Raw genomic sequence first — 25,627 nt, forward strand, 5'->3', positions numbered from 1 at the left:
CGCTGACCCCCCGGGGGAGCGTTTTCCGGCCGCCAGTCGCTGGGAGCGCGCGTGAGCACCACCGGGAGCGCAGGAGCGCGCAGCCCGCGGCCCGCCCGGCGTGCACCCCGCCGCAGGGAGCCCCGGCGGCGTCCGCAGGGTCACTTGGAACCGCGCTCGCATCCGGAACGCGGCGCCGGACGCGCCCCCTGGCGGCGGGTGGACCCAGTTGCGTCGGGAAGGAAGCGACGCGGGAGACGCGCGGCGGAACGCGCCGGGCCGATGGAGGAGCGCGCGGACGCCGCGACCCGCCAGGGCGACCAGCCCGGCTTCTTGCAGACCCTGCAGACCCAGAGCCGCGCAGAGGCGGCGCGGGCGGCGGCGCGGGTGCAGGAGGAGGACCTGAGGCGGTGGGGCCTGACAGGTCAGTGGCCCCGGGCGCACTTCCGCCCGGCCGACACCTCGCCGGGACGCGCCGCTCCCCGGCCAGAACCCCGCACCGCGAGGGGACCGTCCTGGGGGCTGTTTTCCTGCGGACTCAGGACCTTCCCTTCCCTTCCCTTCCCTTCCCTTCCCTTCCCTTCCCTTCCCTTCCCTTACCTGCCGCGGGGCCGGGCGGGCAGGAGCCCCTCCTGGGGCCAGGTGGCCATGGCCCCGCCGGTGCCGCGCGCGGGGTTGGCGGGCGCAGCTGGGGAGGGATTCCGGGCCCCCGGCACGGGGCGCAGCGGAGGGGGAGCTTGGTGAGGCCTTGTCCTCATGGGGAGCCCTTCCTCTGAGGAGGCGGCGGATGTCCTGACGCCCGCGGGCTGGGGTTCGCAGTTTCTGTGCCGCTGGGGTTGCAGGCCTGTTCTTGGGGTTTCCGTCGTTAGTTCCGTGAAACGATCAGAACTCGGCTCCCAGCTGCAGGTTTCTTATTTACTGTGCATGCGCAGTTCTTGGAGAATTACCCGCGGCAAATTCCCTCCCCCCCACTCCCTCTCCCTCCCTTTCCTCCCCCCCCTGCTGTATTTTAAAATTTGCATCCAAGCCAAGTTGATCAGTTCATCACCGCACATAACTGTCCCTCTTACCTTTACTAGCCCTTCCTTCCCTAAACTCAACGAAGAACAAACCTTTCAGCCTCTGTTGACGCCCGAGGGGAGGGAGGGGGCGCCCCCTCACCTCTGGGTGCGGGTGAGAGTGTGGCTCCCCAGTTGGTCTCATTACCTCTGGACAATGATAAAGGTCCTGAGTCTCCACAAGGCCTCCTGTGACACCGCTTTCGAGGCGGGTATTGGAGAGGGCTCCTATGATCTCCTAGGGGCAGAGTCCAGGCATTTCTGGGTCGTTAATTTTTTCGCCTCCAAGTCTGGGAGGTATGAGGCAGAAGGAAACCTGGAATTCATCACCTTGTTGTTCCTTGGTTCCCGAGGTCACTAGCTGGGCAGCCTCTTCTCTCCGCCTTTTCAGAGTTGACTTATGTTTGTTTGTAACATTCAGGATTTTTAGTTGCATTAGCAAGAGGAATGGTGAAAAGAAAACCTCTATCTTCCCAGAAGCCATGTTGGTCTTTCACATTTTAGTCTTCTTTGAGTAGTTGAATTTTCTAACTTACAAAGTGGAGATAATACCGACTACGTGGGGTTATTATAAGTATTAAAGGAGGTAACTTATATAAAGTGTTTACTGCTCTCCCTGGTATTTAGTAAGTGCTTAATAAAAATAACATTTTTTCCCCCCAGATGTTCTACAATTAGCATATATGGCCTAGTTTCTTTGTAAAGGTCGTGAGTTCAAAGCAGAAAATTACAGTTTTGTTCATCGTTAGCAGTATTCTTGGGGTCCTCCCTTCTCCCAGGATGTAGCTGTTTTCTGAAATTGGATATTCTTTCCCCAAGGGGGAGAGGCGAGACAGCAGAAGCTCCACAGTGGGTCGCAGACGTTTCCTCCGGCCCCGGCACACTGTTAAACACCCTCTGTGCAACATCATTTCAATCTTAAAAGCGCTGCGTCTCTCTTGAAGCATTAATTTAATCTAGTCTTTTCTTATTTACTTTTTTTTTTTTTTGCAAAATTCAAATGGTTTCAATTAAGCAAGCAGACACAGGTACAATTCATGTGTGGTTGTTTGTGGTTATGTTGCATCAGTAATGCCTCATTTCCTAGAATGGACACTAGCATGAGAGTCAGGCAGTATTAGAGGACAACTCCCAAGCTGACTTTTTCATCTGTCATGTGGATCCCATAATACTGGGCTTTGAATATAATGGTGGCTGCATCTGCTGAAAAAGTAGTTTGGAAGTCAGCAGATGTTTACATATTTGTAACTTCCCAGCAGAGGATATGGCCAGTAATGTTGGGGGTATAGGGGTTTAGGCCATATCCTTCAGTTGAAGTCTTAGAATGTAGCCTGTGTGTGTGTGTGTGTGCTGAAATATTTGCCGTTGGGACTGTCTGTGTTTTTTTATTTCTAGGGATTAACCTACGCTCTTACCAACTGGAGGGAGTCAACTGGCTAGCCCAGCGCTTCCATTGTCAGAATGGCTGCATCCTGGGAGATGAGATGGGCCTGGGAAAGACCTGCCAGGTATGTCACTTACCCTCTGGTTGAGGTTGAGAGTACTGGCTCCCCACTGACACTGCAGGGTGGTCTCACCTTCACCGAAATACCTTCTTACAACTCATTACTATCTTTAGTTACTAGGATGCATTTTTATATGAGGTGGTGAAATGCCTGAACCTTCATTTAGAGATTCTGACATGGGAGCTGACTTTTCTGATCAGGGGACAGTTTTGAACTGTGTCACTACCCTTATTTTAGTTCCTGGGCAGGGTTTTTCTCTTGTAAAGCAAATTATACCTGTCTCAGGGATCAGATTGTTTCTGTCTTCCTTAGCAATACTCTAACGAATTAAGTTAGCTGGATCACTTCTAATATTAATTTCCCTTCCCCAGTGAGTAGAGGACCACTTCTCATGTCTCTAGCACAGTGGTTCTCAACCTTCCTAAAGCCGCGACCCTTTAATACAGTTCCTCATGTTGTGGTGACCCCCAACCATAATATTATTTTCGTTGCTACTTCATAACTGTAATGTTGTTACTGTTATGAATCATCATGTAAATATCTGATATGCAGGATGTATTTTCATTGTTAAAAATTGAACATAATTAAAGCATAGTGATTAATCACAAAAACAATATGTAATTATACATGTGTTTTCCGATGGTCTTAGGCGACCCCTTCTATATTATAGAGGGTTTTCTCGTCTACAGGATACCAAAGAAAGCCAGTGCAGTCAGGACACAGCAGCGGCAACTTGATCAGAAATCGTGGAGGTACGAGTCTCACCAGTGAACACACAGAATGAGTGAAGGTCTCATTAGTCCTTTTAGAACCTCAGGTGCTCCCTCCAGCTCTAACCTCACATACACAGCATCAAGCTGGAGCAGTTCTGCAGGTAGACTAGTCTGACCATGTGCCGGGGACTAAGGCAGGTAGACCTCATGAATCTTGGGGTTACTCAGAATACCATATGACCTGCAAGTATGGTCATATGGGGATATTTCTTAGGCAGATACATCTGGTTCTAGTATATTCCCAAATTGAGAGCTGTGAACGAGAACAAAGATAGGTTTCCTGATGTCTCTGGGAGCCAGGCTGACAGACTCTTGGACCAGGTACAAGGCCTTCCCTGCAGCCAGCTTTGCGGTGGACATTGGCATTGTCCTGACTCCAGCAAATTCAGAGCCAGCAAATTTCACGTGTCCTTTGCCTTTCCCCAGGGTGCTCATGTAGTTCTACTTTTAAGTGCCCTAAAAATATTACACCTCCAAATTCATCAACATCATTTCAGTCTTGAAAGCACGGCACCTCTCTGGCTAAAATTCGTCATGCTAAAATTTGGTTTAGCATTTTTGCATCTGTGGTCTGTAATTTCCTTCTCTTGTAATATCTTTGTCTGGTTTTGGTATTGTGGGAAAGCTGGACCCATGGGATGAGTTGAGTATTAGAATTTTATGTAGAATTGTCACTGTTTTTTTTTCTTAAATGTTTGGTATAATTCACTAAATAATCCAAATTAATTTTGTAGATATATCTGGTTTAGAGTTACAAAAGGTAAGTTTTTTTCTAAATAGTATCCTCAGCAAAAGCTAGACAGAGTGCTTTTAATCCAATAAGTACTTATTTATGGGATGATTTTTCTGAGCACAATCTGGATTGGAAAGTGATAGGTAATTAAAAAAGAAAATTATTTCTATTATAAAATTAATGTAATTTCAGTTAAAAAAAAACTACCAACCCATAACCACAGTACTCTAACCATAGCTATAAATAGTAGTGTATGTTTTACAGTGGTTGAAATTATAGTGCACTTATAGTTTGTATTTTTTTTAAAATATATTTTATTGATTTTTCACAGAGAGGAAGGGAGAGAGAGAGTCAGAAACATCGATGAGAGAGGAACATCGATCAGCTGCCTCCTGCACATCTCCCACTGGGGGATGTGCCCGCAACCCAGGCACACGCCCCTGACCGGAATCGAACCTGGGACCCTTCAGTCCGCAGGCCGACGCTCTATCCACTGAGCCAAACCAGTTTCGGCGAGTTCCTTTTTTGTTGTGCTACTTAAATTAACCTCAGTGTGAACACCTTTGGGTATTGGCTTTCGCAGTATTTTGGATTATATCCTTAGGATAGATTTTTTTCAGAAACAGTTTAGCATGTGGGGATGGAGGCTTCTTGGACTTTTTGTTTTATAAAAGAGAGCTATTTTCTCTGTATATCACAGCAGTCTCCTAAAGAAACTTTTCTAGTCGAAAGTGTGTACAGCCATATCCACTTTACAAAAATTTGGCTTTACAAAAATTTTCGTTTTATACCCCTACTTAAGCTTATGAGGCAGTACTTACTGTTTTTTACACTAGACCGTCTACTCCAGGAGATCTAGTAGTTTTATCTCTTTTGTTCACTGTTACATACCAGAGCTCAGCATAGTAGCCTAGCAAGTAGAAGGTGCTCTATAAATACAGACAGGAGGGAGGAAGTTAGTTAGGCAGGAAAGAGAACCTGGGAAGCAGCAGAGGCCACCACGTGGTTGGTCATTTTCACGGTCATACCCTGACACTTGCTGTATGTTTTCAGAGTATCCCTGACCTCTTGTACATTCTTTGCATCATTTTCATTGATATCTGTGGTCTTTCCTGATTTTTTTCTTTGCATTAGAGGTTCAACTGCATAAATATTGAGCACCATTGCTTGTTAACTGTTGATATGATTGAGTGCCACAGATTTCTTTGGCAATTATTTTGAAGCTTATATGATTTCACTCTAGGAATGGATGCCTCTCCTAATGTGTACATCATGTTTTTGTAAACCAAGTGTTCTGTAAGCGTTTGTGTTCTCTACAAGGTTGTGGGAACTTTGTGGTCGTTTCTCATATGGAAATGTGATCAACACTGCCTTCTTTTTCTGTGTTTCAGACGATTGCTTTCTTCATTTACTTGGCAGGAAGATTAAATGATGAAGGACCATTTCTCATTCTTTGTCCCTTGTCTGTGTTGAGCAACTGGAAAGAAGAGATAGAAAGGTACAGAGCAGATGTAGCTGAAATTTTATTTTTTGCATTGATTAAGGTTTTTTTCTGAGTGATGTGTGAAGTGTGATAAAACAACAAATTGCCCTAAACAGTGAGTGTGTTTTTTTCCAGAAAACTCTAACCTGAGGTAATGTAGACAAAGACTGAGGATCTGATGGGAGGAGGGTCCCATGTTATTGTTACTATTTGGCAATTTGAAGGTCAGTCCTCATTTTTAGTAAATTTTGCTGAACTAAAGGAGAAACCATCTTTTTCATAGTGACATATGGAGTAACCAATATGGGAAAAAATACTTTGTTTTTAGAGTTAGCACAAGACCCTTAGATGTTCCTCAGACCCTCCCACCTGTGTACACTAGAACTTATCCGTTACTCTGCATAGGATTGCAGAGTCCCGGGACTCTCTGATTGCAGGGCTACCTGAGGCCTGCACATCTGCAGTCCTTCCATGAAATGTACTTTTCCAGCTATGCATGCCCTTTCCCATGGCTCTGTGTTTGTGTTCATCTGCTTCTTTTCTTGGATTCAGATTTGCTCCAGGTCTTTCCTGTGTAACATATACAGGTGACAAAGAGGAGAGAGCCAACCTACAGCCAGACCTAAGACAGAAGCCATGTTTTCATGTGTTGCTGACTACCTATGAGGTACCCATTTGTTCCTCTACAGCAAGAACTCTTACCTTGGGACCCTGGAAGTTGTAAAATCCATTGGAATTGTATTTAATGATTTTTGAGAACACACATTTTTCTGGGACAGTCTAGTTCAATTAGATGATCAGAGTGGGGGTGTGACCAAAGAAGTGAAGGGGAAGGCTTCCCAGGGAGTTGGCACTGGAGCTGCTTCTTGATTGATGAATAGGAGGCAGACAGGCAGGCAGGGGAAAGGGTTTGTGGGCTGAGGCCTGGTCTCTGTTACTTGAAGATGGGAATGGAGGACACTTAGTTCCTGTCCCTTTTAAGTCCTTGTTCTTCATGCTAACACCGAGTCACTGTAAGCAGGACGTACCGCCTCCTTTTGCATGTCTAAGATAGTGCCACTTAGAAATTATGTTCATAACTCTTTTTACTGAGTGAATGAATAAGACTTAACTCTTATTAATCTCAGAGTCATACTAATACCAGCCTTTATAACGTATTTTCCTTAAATTTTCAGATTTCTTTGAAAGATGCAGCATTTCTAAGATCGTGAGTATGTTACACTTCTTCAGAAATTGTGTTAAATGTATCATGATACTCATGTCTTTTCTTCTTTCCTGTATGTCTTCCATGAGTCTTATTTACAAACTAGAGGCCCAGTGCATGAAATTTGTGCACTGGTAGGGTCCCTAGCGGCTACTGGCTGCTAGCCAGGGCTTCCCTCCCTTCCCCCAGCCACCCTGTGCCCTGGTTGAGGGGACAATTTGCATACTACGCTTTTATTATATAAGATAGGAGGCATTGTAGGAGTCCTACAATCTAGCTCCCTAGATTGTATGTCCTTGGGTTAGTTACTTAATCTCCATGAACCTCAGACTCTTCATGTGTAAAATGGGGATGATTAACTCTCTTACCTTGGATGGCTGTTGTGAGGATTAAATGAAAGAAGATGTGCCTGGTGCGAGGTTAACAAATATTAGATTCTTTCAATTGCAACTTGCATAGACACCTTCAGGACTGCTGTTTGGAGATTTTCCTATAATATAGGAAGTGACTGATTTGAGCCTACAAAATTAACGTTTTAGAAAGGGAGTGTTAAGACTTCTAATGAATTAGTTTTCAGGCTTCATATGTGCTCATGAAGTACAGGAAACTTAGATTTAACTTAGTACCACCTGATAATAAGGCTGACATGTTGCAGTATAGGGTCGAGATAACAGTTACAATATAAATTAAACAAGAGCTAAGCTTTAGGCGAATAAGAAAAGAATATATGTTGACAGTTTCGCGTTCTCCGTTGCATGTGTAGTTATGACATGGTTAGGTGGGGATTTGTATCTTTAATATTCTGAAACTTTTGTTTTCAAAGTGCTTATCAATATTTTAAATGTTATTTCTCATTCAGGTTCTTTAGAGTTGAATTTCTTTTTTCATCTTATTTTGAAATACTAAAGGCCCAGCCATAGCTTTCAAAATGACTCCCATCCAGTATTTTGTTTCACTTTTCACTTAAGTGAGCATGTGACCTTATTTTTCTTTAGGAGAGGATATGCTTTGCCTCTCTTTTGTTTATTTATTAATATCCAACTTAATATTTGTCGAAGATTTCTCCTCTGGAACGACACTGTTCTGGGAGAAATACCAGGAAGATAAGCCATAGAGCTACCCTAAGAGGACATTAACTCCAGGAGAGGGATAAAAAATATATAGCTATCCATAATACAAGGCAATATACGGGGCATCTCAAACAATGAAAAGATTGAGGGATACATGTTATTCGGTACTTTATGTCAATCATCCTATTTAGTCCTCATGACAACCCTACAAGGGATGTTACCATATATTTGATACCATATATTTGATGTTACCATATGTTTGATGACTGTAAACCGACTTTCGCCCCAGCCTGTATTTGGCAAGGGTACACTGTATTACTGTATTGCACACTCTGAGAATATGTGGGAAGTGTAATGTAATCTCTGCCCTAACGAGGTTTATTATGGGGAGTTAAGACTGTGCATGTAACAATATGAAAAATAGGGAAAAATTTTTATGCTAGGCAACAGACTTATTCAATCCTTGAGAGCTAGAATTTCCTCCACCTCTTGCTTTCCATGGAGCATCGTTCATTGTCCTTTGATGAGTGCCGTTACCTGCTTCCTTTTACTGAGCCCAAATCCATCTCCCTGTAACCTGTTGCATTGAGCGAGCTTTTACTGGGTGCCTGCTTGCTGTGTGGAAAAACCTAAATATCTGGTTCTTCACAAGGGAATAGGACCTAATCTGTTTTGAATGCTAATTCATTCAGGCTCACAGCTTTATACTGTGGCCACTTTCACACCTTATCTATGACCAGTGTCCAACTTCAGCTAGACTCTGTTCCTGGTAATCCTTAAATGCGTCCCTTGCTCATCCTTTCCAGTTCCTGTGTTCTCTTTGGACCCCCAATCTCTCTCCACCTGTACCACCCTCAGAAAGTGAATGGTACTGGGTGTCTGTTTCTGTGCCATTTTCTGGATTTTTCACTGTAGCCTCAGAGGAAGAGGGCTTCTCTTTTGTAAGGCCAACCTCTGCTCAAGATCTTTTTCTAATTTTTTAGGGATTTTTATTCCCATGCCCACAATCATTCCAATATTCTGTTTTACTTGTATATACATTTAGTTTTTTTAAGTATAAATTAATGTAATGGAATTACAGAATGTTTACAAACAAAATAAAGAGTTAAAAAAAATCTTATAGCCCTAACCGGTTTGGCTTAGTGGATAGAGCGTCGGCCTGCAGACTAAAGGGTCCCAGGTTCGATTCCGGTCAGGGGTATGTACCTTGGTTGTGGGTACATCCCCAGTGGGGAGTGTGCAGGAGGCAGCTAAATCGATGTTTCTCTCTCATCGGTGTTTCTAACTCTCTATCCCTCTCCCTTCCTCTCTGTAAAAAATCAATAAAATATATATATATATATAAAATCTTATAGCTTTCATTTTATTATCTTTTGAATGGTTTACACATTTGTGAAAAAGGATATAGGCCTATCTTATTGCAACATAATCATCTTTATTATTTAAAATGCTGTATAATATTTTATAACCTATAATTGGACCTATTGTGATTTTTTTTCTATTTTAAATAATGCAGCTGGAAACATATGCAGACATACCTTTAAAAAATATTTTGAATTGTTTGTGGGGGGTGGGGGGAAATGTTATACCATGCTATGCTACGAAATGTGCTCTGGCAGCCAGTGACTTCCATTTTAACAACCCAGAGGATGTATCTTCCAGACATCCATAACATTTGGTCCTATTCACCACTTCCTCATTTTAACATCATACTTTTTTTAGCTGTTGTGACGCCATTGTCTGTTTTCTTCTCAGTCTGAATCTCAGCTCTGCCTCTATGCCCTTGACCAGGTCACCTGGTCTTTCTGAGCTTTTAGTCTCCTTGGTAAAATGAGCACAACAATAATGTCTACAGTAAAACCTCGCTATAATGGACTAACTTGGGCGAGGGGGGGCGGTGTCCTTTAATGCTGAAAGTCCGTTATATAATAGAGTAGGGTTTCCAAATGCGTATGATAAAAAATTGACAAATCAGTTCATTTATCTGTTTTTACTTATTTGACACATTTATATAATTAAAATTAGGTATGTATGAAAAGTTTGAGTTCACCGAAAAGTTATCTATAAAATTACTGTCATTTTGAATTTATACTGAATAGGTCGAGTAAATGTGTGCATTCACCAGCCACCACGAGTAAAGACATGCACACGGTTGAGGTGTGGCTTAGCACATGTCAGAACTTCATTAAAACTGCTGCAGAGTCACGCTAGGAGACAACAGAGCCAACTACTCTGCATGTGATCACATGCTAATCATTCCCTGAACATTGTTTGCGAGTGGTGACTCTTAGATTTAAATATGTTGATGATAGTTGTAGATTAATGTCGGCGAAATTACTACAGTGTTTTTCTCCCAACACATGGCCTGTTCGCTAAAATTTGTTAAAAATAACAGTGAATTAGTAACAAAACAAAACCTTTGTTAATTTAATTATAAGCAAATCTTGGTTAAAAGCATTTTAAAATTAACAGGGTGTTAATTTTCACATATGACCTACGGACTGGAAATTTCGTCCGTTAAATCCGAAGTCCATTAAATCAAGGTCTGCAAAATCGAGGGTTTGCTGTACTCACCATATTCTGGTAGATTAAGTAACATACATAAAGAGCCAGGCTCAGGGTCTGGCACACAGTAGGTGGTCCTAAATGTTTCATTTTGCTTTCTGTCTCTGGCTCTTTCCTATCTTGGGAAAAATCCCTTTTATTTTAAGTACCTTATCTGGATATTATCACATGTACATGGTAGGCCCTCAGATAAGAAGGCGATTTGAGTGTGTTCCTAATAGATGGGGATTAATAGTCATCTTCCCAACAATACCCACAGCCGTGTCGTGAGACTGTTGAATGTGAGATATGTGTTTGAGTTCCACAAAACTGAAAGCTTGGATTTTTCTCTCACAGCTTCCATTGGAGCGTTCTTGTTGTGGATGAAGCTCACAGGTTGAAAAATCAAAGCTCCTTGCTGCATAAGACACTTTCAGAGGTAAACTCACAGGCTAGTTTTAGTTTTTAATATAACTTCCTTATAAAAAAAACATCAGTTTAGGCTTGCATAGAGCCAGTTACGTTGAAAACGTTCTTTCAGTCACATTCCTGCAGAGCTGAATGAACATTTCGTGGGTGACAGCAGGTACTTAATACGGCCTCTCTTCTTCTTCCTCTAGCCTTTTACAGAGGAGATGTTTTCTAAAATCTGGCTATCCAGTGAAGAAGTAATAAGTTTCTACACCAATAAAATACATTGTATTTTTGGAAATGTTTCAACCCTCTCTTTAAAGGGGCAGTTTCTTTAAAAAAAAGTTTTATTATAATTCTTCTGTCTGCAATAGCAGATACTATATCTGATCTATTGTACCCCCTTCCCCATATACCTGTTAACAAAAATTGAGCAGTTCACATAGAGTCACAAAGAGACTGATCTCATGCCATTGAATATTACCGTCAGCCTTTCTTGTCTTGGTCATACTCATGAGTATGACACCCTTGATCTCATTTCCTTCTCTTGATCTCTGACCATTGTTCTGGCAAAGCAGATCAGAACGGTTGTTACAGCCCGAGGTTTGCTGTCTCCCGAGGACCCAGTGGGGCAGCTTGTACATAGGAAGTGCCCGTCTCCGTAATCAAGTAAAGCCTTGTTCATTCATGAAATCACGTGTGCGAATTTCTGTGACCGTCCTTGAAGTTTGGTCCCTGTCCTGTGAGCAGTTAGTAAATCTAGAGGTCATTGGAAGAGAAGCCTGGATTTTATACTTACTGGCTCAGAGTTACAGTTTTTAGCATTTTCATGCAGATATGGCCACTATCCATCATTAGCTCAGTCACAAGATTGCTCTCCTGTGGTGAGTCCCTTGCTGCTTCGTTGTCCTTTGCCTTCTTTTTAGGGACTTGTAACAGTGTCTCTCTTCCCCGAGAGGTTTACATATGCTGGTGCCTAATCTTATAAGAGACTGCTTTATACACTACCAAGTTGGTTTACTAATTTGCAAGGGGAGAAGAGAAGCAGGTGTAGTAAAAGAACACTAGGCTTGGAGTGGGGAAACTAAGTTCCGTGGCTGGCCACAGCGATTAAGTAAGGAAGTTGTTCTCTGTCATCATGCATTCTTTTTTTAAAAATGTATTTTATTGATTTTTTTTTACAGAGAGGAAGGGAGAGGGATAGAGAGTTAGAAACATCGATGAGAGAGAAACATCGATCAGCTGCCTCCTGCACACCCCCTACTGGGGATGTGCCTGCAACCGAGGTACATGCCCTTGACCGGAATCGAACCTGAGACCCTTCAGTCCGCAGGCCGACGCTCTATCCACTGAGCCAAACCGGTTGCGGCATCATGCATTCTTTTTAGGTGAGGTTTCAATTGCAGTTAACGCATTGGTTGAAAAAATACATTTACTGGTACTGATTGGGCTGAGAAGTGGGGAGGTTACTGCCTTTATTCTCCTTCCTAATATCGTTTTCAGCTTGCTTATAAAAAGTTGGAAACAACCTAAATGTGAAATACAATTGATTGTATAATTTATGCTATATTCATATACTACATTTACAAAGTAAGTTTACCATGAAAAATTAGGTAGAAGGATATTTAATAACATGGAAAATATTTGTAAAATATTTTGCACAAAAAGTTTACAAGATATTATACATAGCCCTAGCCAGTTTGTGCAGTGGTTAGAGCATTGGCCCAGGGACTGAAGGGTTGTGGGCTTGATTCCAATCAAAGGCACGTACCTTGGTTGCAGGCTCGATCCTGGTCCTGGTCAGGATGCGTGCGGGAGGCAATCAATCTGTGTGTCTCTCTCACATCCATGTTTCTCTCTCTGTCTCTCCCCCTCCCTTCCACTCTCTTAAAAAAAAAAAAAAATCAATGGAAAAATATCCTTGGGTGAGGATTAACAATATATATATGTACATAAATGAATTGTCTCTGGATTTTTTTTTTACCCATTTATAAGTTTTGATGCCAAAACAGATATTACTTTAAATAAAAATGTTAACTTATGTGATAGTGTAAGTTGATTGTACTGACCAACAGCCTTGGTTTCGTGACCTCATATCTCTTAGGTCATCTCATCTTTTTGCCTGCCTGGTGAACACACATTGCAAAAATCTGATCTGGTTATTGGAAACTTATTTTTGGTCAGTTCCCATACTTGAAATACTATGAAAACTTTGCCCCAAAAGTAGACCAGGCATGAATGGGTGGACACTATTAGACATTTTAAAAAGAAACAATATCTTGGAGGGAAGCCTGGGGAGGGTGGGTGGGTGGGAGGTGATCAACCAAAGAACTTATATGCATTTATGCATAACCCATGGACACAGACAATGGGGTGGTGAAGGTCGGGGGTGGGGGAAAGATGGTGGGCTGGAGGGGGTCAATGGGGGGAAAAAGGAGACATATGTAATACTTTCAACAATAAGTATTTTTTTATTGATTTCAGAGAAGAAGTGGGGGGAGAGAGATAGAAACATCAGTGATGAAAGAGAATCATTGATTAGCTGCCTCCTGCACACCCACTACTGGGGATCGAGCCCACAACCCGGGCATGTGCCCTGACTGTGAATTGAACTGACACCTCCTGGTTCATAAGTCGACACTCAACCACTGAGCTACCTTGGCCTGGCGACAATAAAGATTTTTTAAAAAATAGTGTTGTGCCCTAGCTGGTGTTGCTCATTGGTTAGAGCATCGACCTGTGGACTGAAGGGTCCCGGGTTCAATTCCAGTCAAGGGCACATGCCCAGGTTGCAGGCTCGATCCCCACTGCCGTGCAGGAAACAGCCGATCCATGATTCTCTCTCATCATTGATGTTTCTGTCTTTCTCTCCCTCTTCCTTCCTCTCTGAAATCAATAAAAATATATTTAAAAAATTAAATAAAAATGGTGTGTTTTCAGATTGGTAAAATTCATTACTAGGTTGCTGTTCTAAGAATGTCCACAAGACGGCACTATTGCAACTTTTCCCTGCAGGATGAGAGCCTTCTAGGTCTATCAATAGGGATTTCATAGACTGGCAGAATTTCTTACTAGGGTGCTGTTCTTAGAATGTCCATAAGAGGGCACTATTGTAACTCCTCCCTTTCTTAGGTGCTGTTTTCAGAAAAACAAACAAAAAAAAAGATTACCAAAAAAAGCAAAACATATTCAAGTCAGTTTTAATTGATTGTGTTAATTCATCTATTACCTTTTCTTATGACAAAATAGTATCTTCTTATGACTTTCTCCCAAATCAAAATATATGAAGACAAGATGAAAGTAAAACCCCCCAAATATTCTACTCCTCTGTATTTATTAACATTTGGTACTTATTACTACCATATCCTTTGCCATATATATTATACATACATATATATATATATATATACATATATATATATATACACACACACACACATATATCCAAACATATTTGTATAATAACCTATTTTAAAAGTTAAAACAATACACATACATAGGATATGGCTGTCCCATTTTGCTGTACTATTTAATTCAAATGGTGTACGTTCTTGGTAATGTGAGGTCCGAGGTTGTTTTTTGCTTGACCATCAGGTCTGTAGTTGCTGTTTTTCCTAACCTTTTACTTTATTAGTCACTTATTCTTGGTGTTATCATCTTTGCTCAAAATGGAAAGACTTTCTTTGCATTTTGGGCTGTATATGACCCTGTGTCTAGAAATGTCCGGAAGTCTTGATGTGTTACATGTGATGCACTGTGAAGTTTTATAAAAGGACATTCTTTTAGTATAGATTTTGTTTGTGCTTATAGCAGTGGGGCCTGCTGCTATAACTTTGAGCCTCTCAAACTGCATGGGTATATGCTGTGCACCTCTGATGCCTCAGTGGACTCCCCCAGATAGGTGATGATATAGCTTGAATCCCCACATACATGGAATAATAATGACCATGTTGAATACTCATGTAGTACTTCAGAGTTCACAAAGTGATTTTATTTACAATTACTATCCCCTTTTAATAGTTGAAACTGAAGAGGTGTTATTTCCTACGTCAAACAGATAGTATGCAACTTGAACCTGAGCCTTTTGATTTCATGTCCCTGTGGTCATTCCATTAAATCATATCTCTGTTTATATGAGTAAAGGTTGTGATAGCTAAGTCTGCCTTGCTTTCCAATGTTATAGATTTTTTACTTTATTTCTTTATGTATTTGAGTTCTCAGTAGTCTTCAATCTCCTGCTGACCGGTACTCCCATCCAGAACAGCCTCCAAGAGCTCTACTCCCTCCTCAGTTTTGTGGAGCCTGATCTCTTTTCCAAGGAGCAGGTGGAAGATTTTGTTCAGCGTTACCAGAATATTGAGAAAGAGTTTGAGTCAGGCAAGTGCCCTTCTGACAAATTGTTCCCAAGAGGTCTGGACCCAGAAACTGGCCTAGTGCAAATAGCTTATCGATAGAAAAGAAAGAATCAATAACCAGAGGATACCTTCCAGGAAGATAAAGAGCCACACCAAGATCAGATGTTGGTAGATTTCTCATGTTGTTCCCAGTTTTCTGCTATTCATGACTCTCCTATTTGTTACATGATTCTACATGAGGACTTCTTTGGGTGAATTTTCGAAGAAATAGAAAGTGTCTGCTAATAGTCAGACTTTGACATATAATTTCTATAAGGACGTGTTAACTTTCTGTGCTACTTCCTGAGGCAGAACAGTATATGGGTGCGATAGCCCTCCACTGCTGCTCAGCATTCCACAACATTGGCTCTTCTATCAACATTGCACTGAGACGAAAAGTCTGGGCGGGCTGTGCGGTGGGAGTGAAGGAGGAAAGCCTTCCTCATTCATACAGTTGCCTGTTGTGGGCTGCTTTCTCGCATCTGTGCACCTCTGCCTCATAGAATTATCTGTATATCCCTATGATCTTATGCCAGGCCGATTATTCAAAACAGATGGTAGGCGTTCTACTAGTGGGTGTGAGTGTATTCGGTGAGTATGAATCGGAAAGGCTTTTCACACAAAAATCCCCACACCTCAGGCTGAGGATTCCTTGAGGAACCTGCTCTGATGTTGGTTGCTCATGTTTAGGCTTGCCAGATACAATATATGACACCTAGTCAAATAATACATGGGGCATACTTGTATTAACACATCATCTGAAATTCAAATTTAACTGAAGTCTTGTATTTTCATTTGCTGTATGTGGCAACTGTACATGCGGTGTAATGCCAATTTTGGCTAATTTTGAAGTTGACCACACTTAGGGGAGGAACAAGGGAGTTGGTGTCAGAAGAACTAAGTTTGAATGCTAGCAACAGTAGCATCTAGCTGTGTGACTTTGGATAAGATGCTTAATTTTCCTGAGCCTGACGCCGTTCTGAAAATGGGGAAATACTACTTACTTGGCCTGTGCATTTCTCAGATGTTATGCTGATCAATGAGATTGTCAGTAAGAATCACGTTTGTTGGGTATTTCTAGTTCTTCAGAGCTGGTCATGATTTCAGAAGGAATTGGGAAGAACCCAGTGAAGGAAGAAACACTGAAAAATTACCATATTGGCTTAGAATGCAGAATGGGCATAAAATGAGAGAAAAAAAATTGCTGTATGTTCTCTAGCAATTGGTCTTACGTCTATCCCACACTTCCTGTGTGTTTTTTTCTTACACAGCAAGTGAACTACACAAACTCTTGCAGCCGTTTCTGCTGAGGCGAGTGAAATCTGAGGTAGCTACGGATCTTCCCAAGAAGACAGAAGTAGTGATATACCATGGCATGTCGGCACTGCAGAAAAAGTACTACAAGGCCATTTTGATGAAAGACCTAGGTAATCAGAGGGCACTTGCCTGTGTGGTCTTCATGCAGGGAAATATTGTATAATCACACTCACTTTGTACAGCAAGACGATGGGCTGGAATTTTGTATTCTGAATATATTCAGGTCAGCTACAGTGAAACTGGCTGGAAGGAATCGCTTCAGTATAACTCAGACTTGTTGGCTGCTGCAGTTGTGAAATTCCCTCCCCCACCTCTCCCACACTCAGTTCTCCTTATTGCAAACACTTGTAGGTGTTCCAGTCATGCCTTTAATTTTCCCACCCTCTTAGATATTTACATTTCAAAACGTTTTTGTTGAATCAAATTCACTGGGAGGAATTGGGAGTGAACAGGAGAGATAGGAGTGGAACAATCTCTCTCTCTCTCTCTCTCTCTCTCTCTCTCTCTCTCTCTCTCTCTCTCTCTCTCTCGTCCCTTGGCTCCTGAGCAGCAGTTAAAGAAGGAAATTTAGAATTTTCAAAAGAATAACAAAGTGCTCCTGAGTTCAATTTATAGTTACTGCCCTTCTTAAAACAAAATGATGGTTAAGGAGACTTCCTGTGGACGTGCTGTTAATTCTTGATGCGATTTAATGAAATTTGGGAGGTTAATATAGGTTTGAAAGATATATTATTAAAACGAATAAGATTATATATGGAAACATAGAGGGTTTCTTTTTTGCTGTTCAGCAATTCATCTCTATTTCTCTCTCTCTTTTTAAAAATTCCAGATGCATTTGAAAATGAGATGGCAAAGAAAGTTAAACTTCAAAATGTCTTATCCCAGCTTCGAAAGTGTGTGGATCACCCATATTTGTTTGATGGTAAGGCAGTGTTTTTTCACTTATTCTGTTAACATTTCTGTGGCCAACATGTTGGCAGAATTCTTCAAAAGAATTGCCTGTATTTACTGTCTATTTTCCCTCCACTTTATTAATATTTTTATGTTGATGTTATCTAATATATTGATCATATTCAAATTTCTTCAGTTGTCCTCTATAATATCACTGATGGCTACTTTTTTTTTGTTTTTTAAATTCAAGACCCAGTCATAGATCCTGCTTGCATTTGTCCTGTCTCTGTTTTCCTGTAATTTAGAAATATCTCTCACTTTTATTGTTGTGGCCATTTTTTGTCTTTCATGAAATTGGCAATGAAAGAATCAAGGCCATTTGTTTTAGGGGATGTCTTATAACCTGGATTCCTCTGATAATATTTATATAATAAGATGTCCCTTTGTCTTGAACTTTGTCAGCCTTTCACCACTGTTTTTCCTAGCTTATCAGTGATCTCCATGTTGCCCAACCAGTGATTGTCAGTTCACATTTTAATTAATCTCTCAAAACCTTTGACACAGCTGATCACATCTTCGTGTTCTTCACGTGGGTTTCGGGGCAGCACTTTCTCTTCTCCACCTGTGTTACGTCTGCGCCTTCTGAGCCTCCTTTGCGGTGTCCCTCTTCATTTTATGGATGTCTGTCAGTTCCCTCTAAGTGCTGTGTTAGCTGCATTCTGTGCATTCTGATATGTAATGTTTTCATTTTCATTCAAATGGTTGTGGTTTTTTTAATTCATCTAATGCAGTGGTTCTCAACCTTCTGGCCCTTTAAATACAGTTCCTCATGTTGAGACCCAACCGTACAATTATTTTCGTGGCTACTTCATAACTGTCATGTTGCTACTGTGATGAATCGTCATGTCAATATCTGATATGCAGGATGGTCTTAGGCGGCCCCTGTGAAAGGGTCGTTCGACCGCCAAAGGGGTTGCGACCCACAGGTTGAGAACTGCTGATCTAATGGGTAGTCTTTGGGACAATTCCAGGACTTCTGTGTCTGTGGGGGCTCGAGTAGGGATAGGAACAATGCAGAAGGTTTGCTGCAGTAATTTTAAGGGAGTCTTTGCCAAGTAGCACTATGAATTGTTTAAAAACGTCACAGCATCTTAATTAGGTGCGTATCAGAACTTTTTTTTCCAAGGAGGCGGGTGTTGGGAACATGTACATTTTGAAAGCAGCCCTCCAGGTTAACCTGACTGCCATCCCCAACTTGAGACTTAACTAGAGATTACAACTAAGCCTATTTCTTAATTTGTTTTCTAGAGTTAAAGCCTCAAGATATTAATTTTGGGTCTCTTTGGCCTTTAGCATCTCCCTGTGCCTCAGTATCCTAGAGTCAGTTTGTTCCTTGGATAAACATTTGTTAGGCATATTGGGTGTGCCAGGCTCTGTGATAGATGTTAAGCAGCACCGAGATGATCGTGCAAACAAACAATTATAAATTGCCTCAGAGAGAGACGAGATGTGGGCCAATTATCAGTTGGCAGGAGCTGGGCCTCTTGCTGTAGCCTGGCCATGGGTTTCACCATTCACGGAGTCTGGCCTGACTGGGGAGACACGATTGAGAGTGAGTTCTCTCTTGTCCAGGTGTGGAACCAGAGCCTTTTGAAATTGGAGACCACCTGATTGAGGCCAGTGGGAAACTTCACCTGCTGGATAAGCTGCTGGCATACCTATATTCTAGGTAGGTGGTAGGCTCATGTTTTGTGATGTGAACTGGTGACTGTTAAAACCAGTATAATCAGGAACTCACCGATTTCTTGAGATTAATTCCAGTTTTGCAGTTTTCAAGACCCTGATTCAGGTTCTACCTATGCAATGACACCTCCTACCCCCATTCCTTCCCATCCTACCCCATCAACTCCATAATCATCCTTTCCTTTCTTGAATTATTACAGCACTTAGGGCAGTGATGGCGAACCTTTTGAGCTCGGCGTGTCAGCATTTTGAAAAACCCTAACTTAACTCTGGTGCCGTGTCACATACAGAAATTTTTTGATATTTGCAACCATAGTAAAACAAAGATTTATATTTTTGATATTTGTTTTATATATTTAAATGCCATTTAACAAAGAAAAATCAACCCAAAAAATGAGTTCGCGTGTCACCTCTGACACGCGTGTCATAGGTTCGCCATCACTGACTTAGGGTCTTAATCTAGTACTTGGCCATGCACTGCCTTAATTGGTGTATATTAACCAAATCACTCAAGCTATATTGTTTAGTTCCACAGGGACAGAGATAACGTCAAGCATTTCTTTTTAATTGCCTGCTGGTACCTTGTATCGAATTGGCACATAGTAAGGCTTAATAAATATTTACTTTTGTTAACCCTGTGATGTTTTATTATTTTTTTAATGTTTTTTTTTAAAATTGATTTCAGAGAAGAAGGGGGGGGGAGAGAGAGAGAGAGAGAGAGAGAGAGAGAGAGAGAGAGAAATATCAATGATGAGAGAAGATCATTGATCGGCTGCTTCCTGCACACCCCACACTGGGGTTCGAGCTCGCAACTTGGGCACATGCCTTGACTGGGAATTGAACCGTGACCTCCTGGTTTATAGGTTGATGCTCAACCATTGTGCCAAGCTGGCCAAGCCTGTGATGTCAGCAAAATCTTGGGAGGTTCTATCGCAGAGACATGAATTGGGCCTTGGGAGACCAGGTCATTTCTGGAGCCTCTAAAAGTTCAGCTAAGTGATCAGTAGCCTGATGTTCAGCCGGTACCTGATCCTTCTAGTCCTAGTCCCCAGAGGGACAGAGTAGTCTAGAGAAGTCCTAGCTTCCAAAGAATTTAGAAGTTCTTGGGACTATTTCCCCAAGTGGGTCTGAACCAACCTAAAACCTCAGATTTGGCAAAAGCACCCACCATTAGGAATGTGCTAGATAAATAATTGCATGTCTTTTTATATTCTATTGGCTCTGATATATATATATTGTGAGTGTGTTAGAGTTGGAGAGGATCCATAAATATCTTCTCTCTAACCATTTTATTTCATAGGTGTTGAAACCGACCCAGAGTGGTTGTGTGACTTGTCTAAGGTCAGCCAGTCAACAGTTGGTAGAGATGGGATTAGAATTGAGGTCTTTAGCTTCAAGTTTAATGCCTTTTCCTATTTGGGGCTAGAGTCTTGAAGGAATTCTTTATAATTCTTCCTGTTGTACCCATTGTAAGCTCAGATGAAATGAAAATATTGTTTTGACAGTGCCATACTTCTTTGTGTATGACAGCTTAAAATAACTGATATCATGGGGCTCTCGGCTTGACTTCATTCTTGGCCTAACCCATTTTGCCTCCTCCTCTCTTCACTCCTCTCTCTATACGTAAGTTCTCTCATGTATCTTATGGGATATCCCTTGCCCCTTGCTTCTCTAATGCTTGATAGACTTCAACCAGCATAGCTCTAAAGAGAGGATAGTGACTTTACACCCTCAAGTAGATGTAGATGGCTGACCCCAAACTCTTCAGTGTTTTCCGGTTTTTTGGTGCATTTGCATTTTGCATCTTACTCTTCTAATGTCTTTTATTTGCTGTTAAACTAAGATTTTCTTCCCACTTGGTAAATTGATCTTACAGAGCGAGGCACCTTGGTTATCCTAGGGCTGCATACACTCCATGGTGCACTGACACATGCCCCTGGGGGTATTCCCTCTCTGCCTCGAGAACTACTGTGAAGGATATGGCTGCGTTTGGACCTATGTCCTTCCATAAGGCATTTAGCATTTCAAAGGAAATCTCTGTAAATGATTATGACATTTATACTTCTGCTTCAGCATTTCATTTATTTATAAACTTGCATTCTTTGGTAAATTTCACTTGAAGCTTTTCTTTTTCTTGCCAGGGGCCATCGAGTTTTACTTTTCTCCCAAATGACCCAGATGTTGGATATTCTCCAGGACTACATGGATTATAGAGGTGACGTCCCATGGCCACTACATTTCTCCAGCCTTTTTCGGACTTAACAGTCCAGATAGGTTCATGAAGAGTAATTGAGGGTGTGGGGTTGTTACAGAGGAAAGCATAGAAGAACATTACTCAGAGGCAAAGGCAGATTAAAAGTAAGGAGAAAAGTGTGTGACTCAGGGATTGACAGCAGGGTGCAAACATGTGGGCAGAAATAAACACACATTCCCATCGGTGATGTGATTTAAAAATACGGGTCCTGGAGAAAATGTGTATTGCAGAAATGTTGAGAATTTTTGCAATGTATGATAAATAGTTTTAGTGAAAGGAGCTATCAGTGTCCTGCAACATTCAACTCAACAGTTGAGTACCTGTTCAAGGTCAGTGGAAGAGATGAATACTGAAATTATAGAGAGCCCACATATCAACCAAGAAAGAGGTAAGTGGAATTTTTAAAAAATAGATATTTTTATTGATTTCAGAGAGAAGGAGGAGGAGAGAGAGAAAACACCAATGATGAAAGAGAATCACTGATTAGCTGCCTCCTGCACGCATGTGCCCCGACTTGGAATCAAACCATGACTTCCTGGTTCGTAGGTCAACGCTCAACCACTGAGCAACACCAGACAGGCAAGACAAAGAATATTAAAAGTAGCAAGAGAAAAGTAGTTAGTTACCTACAAGGCATCTCCTATAGCTAGTTACCTATAAGACTGTCAACTGATTTCTCAACAAAAATTTTGCAGGCCAGAAGGGAATAGCAAGAAATATTCAAAGTGATGAAAAGCAAAAACCTACAACCAAGATTACTTTACTCAGCAAAGCGGTTATTTAGAATCAAAGGACATTAAAAGAGCTTCCCAGACAAGAAAAAGCTAAAGGAGTTCATCACCACCAAACCATTATATAATGTTAAAGGGTCTTGAAGGAAGAGGAGGAGGAGGAGGAGGAGGAGGAAGGGATAAAAAATATGAACAATAAAATGGCAACAAATACTTATCTGTCAGCAATTGAATCTAAAAAACAAATGAACAAGCAGAACAGAAACAGACTCATAGACACAGACAGTTCTGATAGTTGCAAGATGGGAGGGGGATGGGGAGATGGGTGAAAAAGGTGAAGGGATTAAGAAGTACAAATTGGTTGTTACACAGTAGTCATGGAGATGTAAAGTACAGCATAGGGAATGTAGTCAATAATATTCTAATAACTATGGTGTCACTGGGTATAAGATTTATTGGGATGGTCACCTAGTAAGTTATAGAATGTTCAGTCACTGGGGTGTACACCTTAAACTAATATCATATTGTATGTCAACTATAATTGAACAATAAAAAAATTATTTAAGAAAAAAGGAAAAGAACTCATAGACAGTCTCCCAGAGCCACTTGATGCCCCCCAGGCACTGTAAACCGGTCCAGTGGACACTTGCAGGAAATGCCATTGGCACATTGAGGAATCCCCAGGTTTGTAAACATGGCGTGGGCACATAATTCCCGTCTCCAGCATGGGTCTGCGGTGAAGCCGGAAGCCATCTGGCAGGCTCACTCACCAGCTCCCAAGCGCTTGTCTTGCCGCTCGCATAAGTGAGAGTTATGTCGTAGCCAAACGGGGAACTGCCGCACAGCATGGTCCACAGTGTGCTTGAGGGAGAGTCAGGATTGAACGTTGAGTCCAGGAATGCCAAGTATATCTTACCAACTGCATGTATTTAAAACAGCCGGAGGAGTACATTATGGAATGTTCCTTGGTAAGACAATAAAATGACCCCTACACTTTAAATTTTGCCTGTGGGATTTGCTTAAAATTGGGGCATGCTTGTGTCGGGAAAGGGACAAAATTAGCATTTGGTTTTGAGCTGACAGTGCTTTATTCGAGTATCTGAAAAGGATTAGTATCTGTTTTCTTCTCTCATGTGAAGGCTACAGTTACGAGCGTGTGGACGGTTCCGTGAGAGGCGAGGAGAGATACCTGGCCATTAAGAACTTCGGACAGCAGCCCATTTTTGTATTTCTTCTGAGTACCAGGGCAGGTAAGTCACATTGGCATTGGCAAAGGCAAATAAGGACTTTTACATCTCAGCACTTCGTATGTTTTTCCTTATTTCTCTGAAAGTGTAGGTCAGTCCTGAGGAGTATAAAAAATGGGACTTTTAGGTCGCTGCCATAAGTTTACCAAGGTACTGGCCTTCTGGCATGGTTTCTGTTGCAGCCAGCCTTTCTTAGCTGTCATCTCATCAGAGAAGTAAGGCTGAAACCTGGGGTCGTCAGGGAGTGATTCTAATCTGCTTTAACCATTGACCTGGGATTGCCCCAGATTTCAATAATTTTGTGGACAGTTTTATTCCTAATTTAGCAGAGGTAGCTCTCCTCCCCAGCCATGAATTTGTGAAATGAAATCGGAATCTGTCCACTACTTACGTATCCACTTGTGCTGCTTTCTCCTACTCTCCTCATTCTGTTACTTTCCGTCGTTAAATTTTCCCAAGTCAGGCGCTAGGAGCTCAGGGAGCAGTTTGAAAACACTGCAAGTTTCTGGAGTTAGAGATTGGGGTGAGTTTGAAGGAAGAAGCCCGATATTTTGACAGTTCAGTTTATCAATCTGACCTCTGTAGCCGTGTGTCTTTTCTAGTCTCTGGTCCTCATTTCGTCGATCATTCTCCTTTGTGCATTGTTTTCAGGTGGAGTTGGCATGAACCTAACGGCAGCAGACACCGTTATTTTTGTTGACAGTGATTTCAATCCTCAGAATGACCTGCAAGCAGCCTCCAGGGCTCACCGAATAGGCCAGAACAAGTAAGAGATTTAAGCAGCGGCGTGTTTCCACTTGTTGGCTGCTCAGCAGTCTGGTTTGGGGAGGAAGGTGGTAATCCTGTGATAGTCCCAGACTGGAGGCTGAGAGACTGCTAGGGGTTAGCCCGGGTTTGCTGCTGACTGGGCAGGGCACGTTCTCACTCAAGACTTGCTTTGTTAAACAGAGCAAAATCAAACTGTGAAAGGACTGGAAGGAACCTTCAGAAGTTATTTAACTCATCCTGCCTGAGTTAGGGTCTAACTCAGTTAAAAAATTTGTGGTGTGATGGAACTAAGCCGAAAAGATGGGTCTTACCCTTTGACCTGAAGATAATCTTCTGCCACAGATAAGGAATCCCAGTTCTGACCGTCTCATCATCCCTTCCTTAACTCTTTTGGAAAAGTCTAGTGAGACCCTATGTGAGGTCAGATCTCCCTTAACAGTGGCTCTGTCCACGGATAACAATGTCCCTTTAAATGTGCCCCAAACATGGAATTTTGGGTTTATTATCCTTTTAGGTGCATCAACCTTGTATGCTTGCACCCATCTTTGCAGACTCCGGTAGCACACTCCTCTTCTTTGACTTCTGTACAGGTCTGTTAAGGTTATTCGGCTGATCGGCAGAGACACCGTGGAAGAGATAGTTTGTAGGAAAGCCGCCTCCAAGCTGCAGCTCACCAGCGCAATCATGGAGGGAGGGCATTTTACTCTGGGAGCCCGGAAGCCTGCAGTTGATGCTGACCTCCAGGTATAGTAGGTTGTTCTTCACTTCAGAATATGTCAGGGTTTGTAGTCAGTGCTCTCTGTGGATGAGAATGTAAGTGAAAAAACTAGCATCGCCCTGGCTGGTATGGCTCAGTGAGTGGGGCGTTGTCCCATGGACCAGAAGGTTGCTGGTTCGGTTCCTGGTCAGGACACGTGTCCGGTTTGTGGGCTCAGTCCCAGTAGGGGCATGCAGGAGGCAGCCTATCGATGTTTCTCACATAGATGTTTCTCTTTCTCGCTCCCTCTCCATTGCTCTCTCTCTATAAATCAACAAAAATATTTTTTAAAAGACTAGCATTAATCACCCACTCTCCTCAACTATACATTTGGTCTCTGGCCAAACTCTTCCTCCTCTAGTACCTATTGCATGCAGGCTGCTGTAGGAGCTAGAAATGAATATGATATAGAAAGGCAGCAGAATAAAGAATAACGATGTGCTTTGGATCCATCTGACTTGGGTTCAAATCCAAGCTTTGTCACTTGTTGACTCTGTGGCTCTGAGCAGATATCTTAACTTCTTAGCTCTAACAGGGTCTCTGACTTCTCTGTGGCTGTTGAGAATGCCTATGAAAAGGACTCGGTCAGGAGGGCAATGGTAATGCAAGAAATTACTATTATTCTTCAAAAAAATAATTGGAGGCTCATAACTTGTTTTTATTATGAAAATTGTCAAAATCAACATTTCTGGCCATCATTTATCATACTTTCTATTTAGCCATCATTCAATTGTTAAATGGCTCTGTTGGTTTCTTATCATGGGG

General features: G+C 42.0%; 1 protein-coding gene across 2 annotated transcripts in view; it reads left to right on the forward strand.

Moving 5' to 3' along the window:
* Window positions 1-206: 206 nt before the first annotated feature.
* CHD1L (chromodomain helicase DNA binding protein 1 like) overlaps window positions 207-25,627 on the forward strand; it is a 43,195-nt gene continuing 17,774 nt past the window's right edge. Inside the window, exons 1-14 of one of the 2 annotated variants that reach the window (XM_081112663.1) lie at window positions 213-403; window positions 2,433-2,545; window positions 5,440-5,546; window positions 6,084-6,198; window positions 6,707-6,738; window positions 10,707-10,788; window positions 14,975-15,137; window positions 16,426-16,581; window positions 17,301-17,393; window positions 18,995-19,091; window positions 21,247-21,320; window positions 23,230-23,340; window positions 23,989-24,103; window positions 24,696-24,849. In XM_081112663.1, the coding sequence (XP_080968789.1) occupies window positions 262-403; window positions 2,433-2,545; window positions 5,440-5,546; window positions 6,084-6,198; window positions 6,707-6,738; window positions 10,707-10,788; window positions 14,975-15,137; window positions 16,426-16,581; window positions 17,301-17,393; window positions 18,995-19,091; window positions 21,247-21,320; window positions 23,230-23,340; window positions 23,989-24,103; window positions 24,696-24,849 (1,554 nt within the window). In that variant the 5' untranslated portion in view covers window positions 213-261. Of the gene's footprint in view, window positions 404-2,432; window positions 2,546-5,439; window positions 5,547-6,083; window positions 6,199-6,706; window positions 6,739-10,706; window positions 10,789-14,974; window positions 15,138-16,425; window positions 16,582-17,300; window positions 17,394-18,994; window positions 19,092-21,246; window positions 21,321-23,229; window positions 23,341-23,988; window positions 24,104-24,695; window positions 24,850-25,627 lie in introns of both variants that reach the window. The other variant, XM_081112664.1, reaches the window with a different exon arrangement.

Source organism: Myotis nattereri (assembly GCF_964212035.1).
Source record: "Myotis nattereri genome assembly, chromosome: 18".
NCBI classification, from domain to species: Eukaryota; Metazoa; Chordata; class Mammalia; order Chiroptera; family Vespertilionidae; genus Myotis; species Myotis nattereri.